This window comes from Colias eurytheme, chromosome 2, assembly GCF_061535395.1.
Source record: "Colias eurytheme isolate Ceu_HAF_F1 chromosome 2, ilColEury1 Martin Lab GWU primary, whole genome shotgun sequence".
NCBI lineage: Eukaryota > Metazoa > Arthropoda > Insecta > Lepidoptera > Pieridae > Colias > Colias eurytheme.
In genome coordinates, this window is record NC_142981.1 from 8,907,055 (window position 1) to 8,920,224 (window position 13,170).

A 13,170-nucleotide genomic window follows, 5' to 3' on the forward strand; every position below is an offset into this window, starting at 1 on the left:
ATACTGTGCCAATTTTGTAAAAAGTTATGAAATGTAAAAATTATCTGGATTTTCGAATTAAAAATTATCTATCATTTAACATGATAAAATTGGTTTCATTCTCAGTCCTACGGCCTACCTAGTAGTAGTTCCTACTGTTTGTATCCCTACATCCTTTTTACACGCTTTATATTAGCTTCACCTGTATATTTGTAAGTTTGTAACCGACTTCTTTGGGCGCGATTTTGACCCACTTTAAACGGCCAGATTTCGTTCAAACTTTGTAGATTTATTAAGGACCGATGACAATACACTAATTTGATAAAATAAATAATAGTTAAAAAAAATAAAAAACACGCGTTTTATAGAAAACCGAACTAAAAGCGTGTTTTTTAGTTTTTTTAAACTATTATTATTCAATGCAAGCAACAGTCTCAAGATAGTTAACTGTGTCTAGTTTGGTTTGGAAAGCAGTCTAGGTATTGTTCATTTTCTATATTGCTGTAGGAACCTACACAGTAACTACCAAAAATAAGGGCTCGCCGCTGATAAATTCATTCTCCATTATTTCAAATACATACTAACGCCATCGTAATTTTCTGTTCACATTTACTTAGTAATCGGTATGGTCTCTCTGGAACTCTACATTATAAAATGGGTATGTTACAATCTGCAAGCAGAAATAGTTCAGACATTTCACCAATAAAATAATAAACTAGTCTTTCCTGCAGATTATTGATTACTTATTTATCCAATTTGCCCAATCGTATAGATGTAGACTATAGTGAAGAATAATTTAATTTGCGTAATGCAGCAAAAAAAATGTACCTACCTATAAGCAGCTGCTAGAAAGCAGCTCCCGACTTCGTCCATGTGTTTATGAAAATAAGGCAAGCTTATCTTGAGCTCATATTTAAAAAGGCGGTATATTACGGTCACAGAGCAAGTACCTAATATATTTAATGTTTTAAGAGGTACCTATGTAATGAGATAGAGTTGCAAATTGCAATTACACAAAGTTTTATATAGGAGCTGATAGGAGCCTTATAAAAATTAAACTATAATAAAAATTTTAGAGTTAACAATCCTCAATGTGGGATGGAGAAATAATGCCTAAGTATATATAGTAAAATACTTAAATTTAATATTGCCTGGAATTTAACCTAGGTACATCCTTCTAAAGCGCGGCACACACGGTGAAGATACTATATTATTTTATCTTAAGATACGGTAATATTTTATGTTATAGTATCTTAAGGTATCCGGTATCAGCGTTCTGACCATCATTTTTCTTTTTGTCATTGCGTACTAAGACCCCTGTAGAACCGCCATCCTGTTACAAATGACCCACAAAATTTCGCGTCATTTGTAACAGGATGGCGGTTCTACAGGGGTCTTAGTACCTACGCAATGACAAAAAGAAAAATGATGGTCCGAAAGCTGATACCGGATGCGTTAAGATACTGTAATATAAAATATAACAGTATCTTAAGATAAAATATTATAGTATCTTCACCGTGTGTGACGCGCTTAATCCTATCCTACTAATATTATAAATGCGAAAGTTGTGAGGATGTGTATGTGTTTGTTTGTTACTCTTTCATGCAAATACTACTGAACCGATTACAATGAAATTTGGCACACATATTATAGAGGGGTAACTTCAATTATTAGCACATAGGATAGGTTTTATCCCGAAAATCCCACGTGAGCGGGAACTATGCGGGTTTTTCTTTGAAAACGCGGACGAAGCCTCGGGTGGAAAGCAAGTACTATCATACTATATACGTGCTATATACGGAATGTGTAACGGAGGTAGGTGGAAAAATGTAGAAAAATATTATATTCGAGCAATAAATTGTTGCAATTATTTAGATAATGGATAAATACAATAATTGTAAATGTAGTAACTAGTAAACCTGTCTTATAATTCTATCTCAATACTACAAGTTTCAGGATTTTCTAAGGGTGAAATGATAATAATATTATGCATAAATAAATCACCGCCACAAAAGAAGTCTCACGGCGAAGGTAGGAACAAAATTTAACAGGTCGGCCATATTGTAGAAAAAATCACGAGTTGCCGCTATATCACTGAGATTTGAACTAAATAGAAAAAATGTTGTGTGGTTTTATGAAACCACGGTAAAAGTGAAACTGTTCGAACGGTTCTGACACTGCTTTGTGTAGCGCATGTCGCGTGACGGTCGGCTGCCGAGTAGGTATACCAGCCGCGATACACGCGACATGCGCTACACAGACCAAAAAGTTTAAAAAATATTCTATGGAAAACGAAGAATCTCATTGCAGTGTAGACAACTCACACTTCACACACTACCTGTTTCAAGCGAACTATGGTCTATGAGTGCTTTATAACTGATAGAAAACCTTTAAGCGTTACAGAGTAATATAATTACTGTTATTTATATTATTAATACTCCATAAAATAAATAAATACTCACTAGTCACTACACGCTACTTCACTCAACACAAATAAAATGTATTTCTTATTAATCTTATCATATCTATTTACCCTAGGACTGGGGGCATTTGAATTCAAAAAATGCTGGCAACATCATTTAAGGCGCCGACAGCGCCGCGTCCACGGGACTTCTTTTGTGACGTTCTTTCTAGTCCGAGGTTCTAGTGCTCTCGCCTTCTCGCCATCGCTTATCATTATCTATGGACTGTCATGTCAAATGTCAAGGTAATTGTCAAATGTCAAGCAATTTTCACTTTTCAGTTCTCAGTTCGTGCGGCTGCGGTTTTGTGTTATTTTTCTAAATAACTATAAAAGTAAATTGGTATTTATCTTAATTGTATGTGTTCAAAATTCAAATGGTGTGTATTGGTTAATATATCAACAATGGAAACTTTTAAATTAAAATAAAGCTTCACATTGTGGTATTGTGAAAATGCCTCCTGTGAATTCTAAAGGAAAAAAGAACGGCGCCGAATACGAGGTAAGTATTTATTTATAAGAAATGAATAAACTTAATTTCTATTACTCTCATAATCGTTTGTAAGTGTTGAGTTGAATGTATTTGTAAGAAAAATATGAGTAAAGTAGTTATGCATTCTATTATTGTATTGCAAACTATGTCACCTGGCTTTTACATGTAACTTGAATACGTACTTTACAATTTAATATTTTCACATTTTCTTTAATGTATTCGTGAATTGAAACTGCGTAATTTTTTGTTCGTGACAGAAAATTTTATTCTAAAATCTATTATTGTTTAATTGTTTAAAGTCTAACTGGAGACATGTTTATGTCATGCGTTTGAAATTGGCCTGTTAAATATCCATAATATTTACATAATATTAGATGTTATGCATTGCCTGACAAGGTTAAATGCTACTTTGGCTTCTGTTTTCATAATATCATGAGTTATTTTTTACTTTCTTATACACTTATGGTTTGAGTGGGTTGTTGTAAAGCCAAGTATCATGTTACAGAATATCATTACCACAAAATGTACAGTGTTGGATTTCGAGCGATACATTCAAGAAAACAAAACATTATTACTCAATGATCCATTGAGAGACATACTATTGTATCCATCTGATGATGTTTCCGTAAGTGTTTATTGAAATTAATAGCATGTATCAAAATTTCCTTTTGTAGTTAATTTTACATATAATTTGTTGCTTAATATTAAAATAGATACACATTTTATGAGTCTCCATTTAAGAGTAGAACTGATATTAATAAAAACATACTTAATTTATTTGTTTTACACATTCATTGTTGTTATTCATTTCTATCATTCTGTCTGACATATAAATATTTGTAGAGTGTAGTACTGCCCCGAAGATGGAGGACAGTAACAACAGCTGTTCCAGATGTCAGAACGGCTGCAACATGTCCTCTCCTCACGAGACAAGCCCTGCTCAGCTATGCGTCCAGTTGGAATCTGGTTCACTACAAATATAGCAATTATTCAGGCTCTTATCTAAACTTGCCTAGGTATGTTGTTTTCCTGTTAAAGTATATCATGTTTGTTCTATTCAATTGATGTTAATATACCAATAATATTAGAATAAACACAAATGACAAAATGCATGAGTACCATAACGTTTGATCAGTAACATAGCTAATTAATACTATCTGAAATATGAATAATATCTAACTTCAACATATTTTATATAAATTTATAAAGAATAGAAAAAATTCGATCACGAGGCGGGACTCGAACCCGCATCCTTCGCGCTGTAGCGACACCTCGCTCTGAATCGCGCAAGCGAAATGTTTTCGCTACAGAGCTATATATACAACTTTCCGACATCATCCATCGGGGCCTTCACGGCCGGCCAGTCGAGTAGACTGGTCGAGGATCCTCCCTTTTTCGATGGAGGAATTCCACCTTCCTTCCTCCACAGTGGTGACCCCTGACAGTTCACAACTCCTTCTGTCCTTCCTTCCTCCACAGCGCCATTCCGGGGCGGATGCCTGACCAACTCAGCCACTCGTGACCCGCCCGAGCAATCGAATTTATTCTATTCTTTTCAGTTTTATGTGTCTGAAGGGACACACCGCGCGCCATCTATTGAGATGATTAACAACCATTTCAACCAATATGAAGCACTTTTCAGTGAATACAATATTGTAACGATGGAACACGACCTTTTTTGTTGAATTTATATTTTTGGTTTTATGGCATTCAAATGCTTTATAAATATAAATTTATAAAGAATAGAAAAAATTCGATCACGAGGCGGGACTCGAACCCGCATCCTTCGCGCCATTCCGGGGCGGATGCCTGACCAACTCAGCCACTCGTGACCCGCCCGAGCAATCGAATTTATTCTATTCTTTTCAGTTTTATGTGTCTGAAGGGACACACCGCGCGCCATCTATTGAGATGATTAACAACCATTTCAACCAATATGAAGCACTTTTCAGTGAATACAATATTGTAACTAAATATTGTAATAAATTGTTTTATAAATTTATATTTATAAAGCATTTGAATGCCATAAAACCAAAAATATAAATTCAACAAAAAAGGTCGTGTTCCATCGTTACAATATTGTATTCACTGAAAAGTGCTTCATATTGGTTGAAATGGTTGTTAATCATCTCAATAGATGGCGCGCGGTGTGTCCCTTCAGACACATAAAACTGAAAAGAATAGAATAAATTCGATTGCTCGGGCGGGTCACGAGTGGCTGAGTTGGTCAGGCATCCGCCCCGGAATGGCGCGAAGGATGCGGGTTCGAGTCCCGCCTCGTGATCGAATTTTTTCTATTCTTTATAAATTTATATTTATAAAGCATTTGAATGCCATAAAACCAAAAATATAAATTCAACAAAAAAGGTCGTGTTCCATCGTTACAATATTGTATTCACTGAAAAGTGCTTCATATTGGTTGAAATGGTTGTTAATCATCTCAATAGATGGCGCGCGGTGTGTCCCTTCAGACACATAAAACTGAAAAGAATAGAATAAATTCGATTGCTCGGGCGGGTCACGAGTGGCTGAGTTGGTCAGGCATCCGCCCCGGAATGGCGCGAAGGATGCGGGTTCGAGTCCCGCCTCGTGATCGAATTTTTTCTATTCTTTATAAATTTATATTTATAAAGCATTTGAATGCCATAAAACCAAAAATATAAATTCAACAAAAAAGGTCGTGTTCCATCGTTACAATATTGTATTCACTGAAAAGTGCTTCATATTGGTTGAAATGGTTGTTAATCATCTCAATAGATGGCGCGCGGTGTGTCCCTTCAGACACATAAAACTGAAAAGAATAGAATAAATTCGATTGCTCGGGCGGGTCACGAGTGGCTGAGTTGGTCAGGCATCCGCCCCGGAATGGCGCGAAGGATGCGGGTTCAAGTCCCGCCTCGTGATCGAATTTTTTCTATTCTTTATAAATTTATATTTATAAAGCATTTGAATGCCATAAAACCAAAAATATAAATTCAACAAAAAAGGTCGTGTTCCATCGTTACAATATTGTATTCACTGAAAAGTGCTTCATATTGGTTGAAATGGTTGTTAATCATCTCAATAGATGGCGCGCGGTGTGTCCCTTCAGACACATAAAACTGAAAAGAATAGAATAAATTCGATTGCTCGGGCGGGTCACGAGTGGCTGAGTTGGTCAGGCATCCGCCCCGGAATGGCGCGAAGGATGCGGGTTCGAGTCCCGCCTCGTGATCGAATTTTTTCTATTCTTTATAAATTTATATTTATAAAGCATTTGAATGCCATAAAACCAAAAATATAAATTCAACAAAAAAGGTCGTGTTCCATCGTTACAATATTGTATTCACTGAAAAGTGCTTCATATTGGTTGAAATGGTTGTTAATCATCTCAATAGATGGCGCGCGGTGTGTCCCTTCAGACACATAAAACTGAAAAGAATAGAATAAATTCGATTGCTCGGGCGGGTCACGAGTGGCTGAGTTGGTCAGGCATCCGCCCCGGAATGGCGCGAAGGATGCGGGTTCGAGTCCCGCCTCGTGATCGAATTTTTTCTATTCTTTATAAATTTATATTTATAAAGCATTTGAATGCCATAAAACCAAAAATATAAATTCAACATATTTTTCTTATTTTCACATTTACAAAATTCTGTAATAATTTTTATTATCAAGCCACAAATGATAAGGTCTTGAACAGGAAATAACAGAGAATTCAGAAAGGAACAATCCTATATTTTAATGAATGCTAAATAAAGTGGAATCATGGATTGTTATCATAAGACAAACAAATTTTAGAAATGCTTGGTTGCTCATTAGCAAACCAATTAGAATTGAATTCATGGCCAGATTCAAAGTTTGTAGATTGAAGTAAAATTTTTGAAGGTTAATTTGTATTTTTAAGGTCAAGAACATTTTCCACTTAAATATTAATAGATGGCATTTAAATGTTATTCATATTAAAATGTAATATGTATAGTCTTTCTTGTGTTATTCAATAAATTATTCATAATATTTTATTGCACATAATGCTAACATTTATTTTGAACATTTTTCTCTGACCATTTGATTAGATTACATGTTATTATGTATTTTTTGTTAATGTACGTAGGTATATTTGGAATAGCTATTGCTAAATTTAAACATGTGTTTTAAGATATTAGGTATCAATAGATTTAGCCATTATTATTTGGAAATACTTAGACTAAAAGTTAAAAATTATAACTTGATATTATGTATATTTTTAGCCATTAGTATATTTAGGCTATATACTAATACTACTATGTTGAAAAATTGCTGAACCTGGTAATTTTATGTATTTTTATATTAATTAAACTTGCTCCCCATTCATAAATATATAATATCAGACCCTTAGATACAAAACTACCTGTAGAAGTCTATGACATAGATACTGAAACAGAAAGTGATCATGAAGCTCAAAGTAAAGTTGATGTTGGCACCAAAGAGGGCTACCTTCTCAAAGGACCAGAGATTGGCTCAGATAGGATATTCAGTAATCTCGCCTCCAAATCGTTTAAGAAACGATACTGCTCAATGGTCAGAGAAGCTGATGGGACGTACATACTTGAAGTTTACAAAGATGAAAAGAAAACGGATACAAAACTCACGATTGTAATGGATTTTTGTTCTGATGTTGTGAGAGTAAGTACGACTATCCTGTAGGTAAATGAAAGTAATTTAAATTTTGCTATGAGCAGAGTTAAAATTTATTTATTGTTTTTTGAAGAATACCAAACGGGGGCGATTCTGTTTCGAATTGCGTATGTCAGGGAATAAAGGATATACGTTTGCTACCGAAAATGAGGATGAAATGAAAGACTGGATAAATGCTTTTACAGCGGCTCTCAAGAAAAATAACGACCAAGGAAATCATCCTAATGACGAGGTATTAGACAAAGGTAAATTTAATTAATATTATATACTGTACTATTTATAGGACTACACTCCACATAAAATATAATATTATCATATATTTTTTAGGTATAACTTGAATGAATTAGCCATTCTTTTCTTTGCTTTTAAATAGTATTTAATGATTTCAGATGCAGATATATCCTTAACTGCCGAACCTCCTCCCCCTATATACGGCACCCTTAAAGGCTTGGAACACAGTATGAATCCATTGCTAATGCGCTATTCAAGGGAGACTGACTTGTCCATAGCAGCAGCTCGAAATGACTGTCGTTCGAATATATTCAATCTGCCCTACAAAAGGGCACCCTCTCCTGAACCTCAGTTAGAACCGTTCAAGTAAGTATCTGTAATGTATGTTTAATGTAATATATGTTTTTCGTATTATGTTAAACAATTTAGAAAAGTGTTAATATATTATGTAACTGCCTTGATGAATCACTTGGTAAAAACCACAGGGAAATCCAATCAGTAGTTTTTTTTTTACTTTATTTTCATCAGTCGCGGCGTAGGCCTTTTTTTTTCAATATACAGTAGTGATGTTGATTAAATTAAAAATTTTAATTTGGGACTACTACAACAGGATAAGCCAGTTCTCTGATAAGAAATTACGCTAATTTACTACTACTAGAATGAGCTTATTATATTCGAACGATAAAACTATGTTGCAAAATAAAGGTCTCATTTATTTAATTTAGCGCATTTTATTCGTATGAGGTAATGTTTTTAATTTCATTTGTTAATACCTTCCAGATAACAAATACATCACTGTGCATGTAGTGTTTATTTAGGAGATTAGGAAAGTTGGTTAATGGCTATGTTAAATATATTATAACCATGTAGATATGTATTAAAAGTATGCAATTTTAAAATAAATAGTAAATAGAGTTATTGTAACTTGATGAGACAAAAAAATTACGAATGTTATATTTTTTCCTTCATAAAATGATTTCCGATATATTGTCATATTCATTTCATTATCATCATGTTCCAAAACTTATGATCAATTCTAAAATCGTCTATATTTTATCTCTCCTTTGTCAAACAGGGAACATTTTGGCCAAAGAATATTGCTCAAATGCGAGAGTCTAAAGTTTAGGTTACAAGCACCGATAGACGGTGATAAGGAACTGCTATGTCAAGTCGAACCGTACTTCACATATCTGGCAGTATACGACGCTCGGAGCGGCAGGAAAGTGACGGAAAACTTTCACTTTGACCTCAACCACACAGCCGTCAAGGATCTAGTCAATGAAAACGAGTGCACAAAGTCATTAGTTGAAAATTTTAGCTACGATGTTAAGTTAGATATTAAACAGATATCCGATGAGTGGTTTAAGTCAAAGAAACAGGTAATGGTATTCGAAATATGGATAGTGATTGTTAGATACCAATGCGAAAATTGTTAAACTATCGCAATTTTAACGATGCATCTACTAAAGTCCGACTAGGGTTTGCCTTACAAACCATCAATACACTGAATAACAGAAAAAAACCTGTGTTAAACAGATTTAAAATGGTAATTAAGTCTATCTTATGGTTTAAAATAGGAGATTTATTTCATCTCGAATTCTTTTCTCTTAATTGCTTGTTTAAAATAGCATATGTATAAATCACAAATACGACACATTTGTTTACTACGCAAAATAGTACACTTTCACAATGTTTTTATTTTATTTATTTTCCATTAATGAAATGTTTCTCCTTCATAGGTTGTTTTATCAGTAAACAATCCACATTCTGATCTGTTTTTGGTGGTGAAAATTGATAAAATCTTACAAGGCCATGTTAGTCAAGTTATGGAGCCATATCTCAAAGCAACAAAGGATCCTCGCCTGGGACTGAAAGTGCACAAAAATGTTCAAGCGTATGCAAATCGCGTAGGCAATTATAGAATGCCTTTCGCTTGGGCTGCGAAACCTTTGTTTAGGTAAGATTATTATGTAAAGACCAAGGCATTTTTAGATCTAATAAAGAAAGTAAAGAATAAAGGGCAGATTTAAACAGCTTGTACAATTTTTTTCTGTAATATTTCAGATTTTTACAACAAAACAATATTGCATGATAAACTTGTATGATAGTAATTCAGTATGGCATATAATAAATGAATTTTCCTTGTTTTTAGATTATACAGTAATGATTTAGATACAACTCCCGAATTTCCGGCGATATATCGGCAGGAACCGAACAAAATGTCAGATGATGATCTGTTGAAAATTCTACTGGAATACCGAAAGCCAGAGAAATTAGCGAAATTAACTGTGATACCCGGATGGCTCTCTATTAATATACAACAGAGTAATGAACAAATACCAAGTAGGTTTTGATTAATATTTTTATTATAAACATTTAATTATACTTAATACTTGCTGTGCACCGCGGTTTTACCCGCATTTCTCCCTTCTTATAATCGTAGCGTGATGATATATATAGCATAATATTATAACCTTGCTCTCGCTCGCTGACATATTTTCAAACCGGACCCCTAATTCTCTCTTCTCTCTTCAGCTTTATACTATTAAGTATAGATTACTATAGATGTGTTTGTATGAAAGTATTCTAAGAGTTGTATCACTGCTTGTTTCTGTTTTATACAAACAAAGTGCTCTTAAATCGTTGGATCACTGCCAACACTTGAAATTGATCATTTACGAATTACTCAATTGTATCGTAGATAGCATAATAGTGATAACATTGCTTCTACTTTGATCTATAATACTGTATTAATAGATTTTTTTATTTATAGACACAGTTTCAATTAACCATATATAACAGTACTAGATGACCCTGTGACCTTTATCACCTACATAGTTAAAAAAGTTTACAATTTCAAGTTTAAGATAGTCAAACACACAGTGATTTATTTATATACAGATACATAGATTATAATAAGTGTCAATTGTAGTACTTCTATAAAAATTTTCTAGATTGTATGACAAGTTCATATGCAGCACTGAAACCGTTCCCACTGCCGCCTACATCGCCGCTCACGTTAGAACTCGCGACTTTTAACCTCGAACCGGAGCAGCCATATGCAGCGTTCATACATCATTTGTATGTGCGACCACTGTCACTGAATTTTGAATCGCAAAAAGTGTTTGTGAGAGCGAGGAATATTGCTTGCACTATTGAATTGAAGGATAGTGATACGGGGGATGTTAGGGCTTTGCAGGTTCGAAAATTTATATTTATATTTAAAAGTGCACTAATTTTGTAAAAAATAACACTGTACGCATAGATTAAGTTGTCACTTCATTACACCATGAGCACGCAAAAAAGTAAAGTCTGTTAAATTGTTGAATTAAATATTCGTATTACTACGGTAACCACGGTTGTGTTGTTATATTTTTTTTAGATATTAAACAAACTAAAAACAGATGTTTAACAAATCTAATAATTGAATTCCTGAAAATATTAAAATTTAATTAATAGCTAGTTGATAGTAAAAATAACACACATAAAATCTCATCTGTTGTCAAAATAACGTGTTTTATCAGGTTATACACGGGCGACTCGGTATGACAAATCAGTACAAATGTTCAGTTCTTCACCACAATGCTAACCCCACTTGGTGTGATGAAGCTAAAATACGACTACCCACGACTATAACGAATCAACACCATCTATTGTTCACCTTTCATCATATATCCTGTGATCTTGCCAAGAAAAATGACACAAATGTTGAGACTTGTATTGGGTAAGAAAACATTACTTACGAATATAATATAGATATCTTTTTTAAACATGTGTTCTTACTAAAAATATAAAAAATATTTTTATATATCAAGAAAAAAGTGTCAAATAAATTACAATAATATCTTATTTCAGATATGCTTGGGTACCATTATTAAAAAATGATAAATTCATAGATGAGTTTATCAATTTGCCTATAGCTACACACTTGCCATCCGGATATTTATCGATTCAACCACTGGGACTTGGAAAAGGGGTATGTAAAGTCTGAAATGTATTATCATTTCATAAATTTAGAGCACAAATTAATAAAATCATTTTATTTGTATTGTCATTCGTTTATTACACTATAAACTTATTAAGTAATAAATCAAAGTTTTATTTAGACTTTAAATACAAAACAAGTTATGAATAATTTAAATAATATGCTTGAGTCGATTCATAATAAACTCATATTAACTATTATGCCCATTTCATTGAACATTCCAGAACACCGGTCCATGAATAATATGCTTTAGTCGATTCATAATAAACTCATATTAACGATTATGCCCATTTCATTGAACATTCCAGAACACCGGTCCATGAATAATATGCTTTAGTCGATTCATAATAAACTCATATTAACGATTATGCCCATTTCATTGAACATTCCAGAACACCGGTCCCGAAGTAGTATGGGTAGAAGGCGAGAAGCAACTGTTCCGATGCCAACTCGTACTAGACTCTACAGTTGGTACTCGAGACGCCAACTTGCATAATTTGTTCAGTGCTATAGAGAAACTAATGAAAACAGCTTCCCCCCCCACAAGTCCCTCCCCCCCTCCGTGGAATGACGTCACGAATGCGTTGAAAGCGGCGCACGGTATACAGCTCAGCTCGCTCGTGGCGTTCTTGCCTACGATATTGAATCAGCTGTTCGATCTTATGGTATGTTTATGTAATTATGTATTGATATTTGATTGATCAGAAAATTTACTTGTTAATCTCTCACTTGTAGATCATTTTTCTATTGTTACTAAGAAATTATATAAAGTATACCATTCCAATTGGAAACTATTCCTTTTATCAGACTAAAGTTAATTATGTAATATGGAATTTATTAATAAAATTTCAATCTAAACTTTATTTGACAAATATTTCAGACAGTAGATAAAGGGTATAACCACGATATGGGATATCAAGTAGTAAAGCTGATCGTACAATTTGTACACATGATACACGAATATGGACGTAAGGATCTACTAGATAGCTACATAAAGGTAATATTTATTTTTTAAATAACCATTATTTTTTGACCTGATAAAGCTGAAAAGCCTGCAAATATACCCACAATATAAATTTCTTGTATTGTAAATTTTATTTTCTTTAATTTATTTTTATTTTATTACAGTACGTATTTAATTGCGTCGAGTTCAAACTACATACAGTGCTTACAGCGCCACTGTACATGTTTGTGGAACCATCACAACAAGACTTTCTTTTGGGCCATAAGTTCATGCAGTATTCTGGCTTCTTTTTTGACATTATCGTAAAGAGCATGGTGCAGTATTTGATTAACACTGGACGTATTAAGGTATGTTATATTTTAATACATTAGTTAAAACATTGATTTACAAAAGGGAGGTAGTTT

The 13,170-nt window shown here is 33.7% G+C and overlaps 1 protein-coding gene across 1 annotated transcript in view; it reads left to right on the forward strand.

The window, feature by feature from the left end:
• The first annotated feature begins 2,740 nt into the window (after window positions 1-2,740).
• Window positions 2,741-13,170, forward strand: part of Ziz (dedicator of cytokinesis protein Ziz) — a 43,346-nt gene continuing 32,916 nt past the window's right edge. Inside the window, exons 1-15 of the mRNA XM_090115197.1 lie at window positions 2,741-2,942; window positions 3,439-3,558; window positions 3,777-3,949; window positions 7,280-7,574; window positions 7,660-7,831; window positions 7,976-8,183; window positions 8,893-9,196; window positions 9,557-9,774; window positions 9,970-10,160; window positions 10,772-11,016; window positions 11,342-11,541; window positions 11,673-11,793; window positions 12,195-12,467; window positions 12,683-12,799; window positions 12,931-13,113. Coding sequence (XP_089971323.1) covers window positions 2,895-2,942; window positions 3,439-3,558; window positions 3,777-3,949; window positions 7,280-7,574; window positions 7,660-7,831; window positions 7,976-8,183; window positions 8,893-9,196; window positions 9,557-9,774; window positions 9,970-10,160; window positions 10,772-11,016; window positions 11,342-11,541; window positions 11,673-11,793; window positions 12,195-12,467; window positions 12,683-12,799; window positions 12,931-13,113 — 2,868 coding nt within the window. The 5' untranslated portion in view covers window positions 2,741-2,894. The remainder of the gene's footprint in view (window positions 2,943-3,438; window positions 3,559-3,776; window positions 3,950-7,279; window positions 7,575-7,659; window positions 7,832-7,975; window positions 8,184-8,892; window positions 9,197-9,556; window positions 9,775-9,969; window positions 10,161-10,771; window positions 11,017-11,341; window positions 11,542-11,672; window positions 11,794-12,194; window positions 12,468-12,682; window positions 12,800-12,930; window positions 13,114-13,170) is intronic.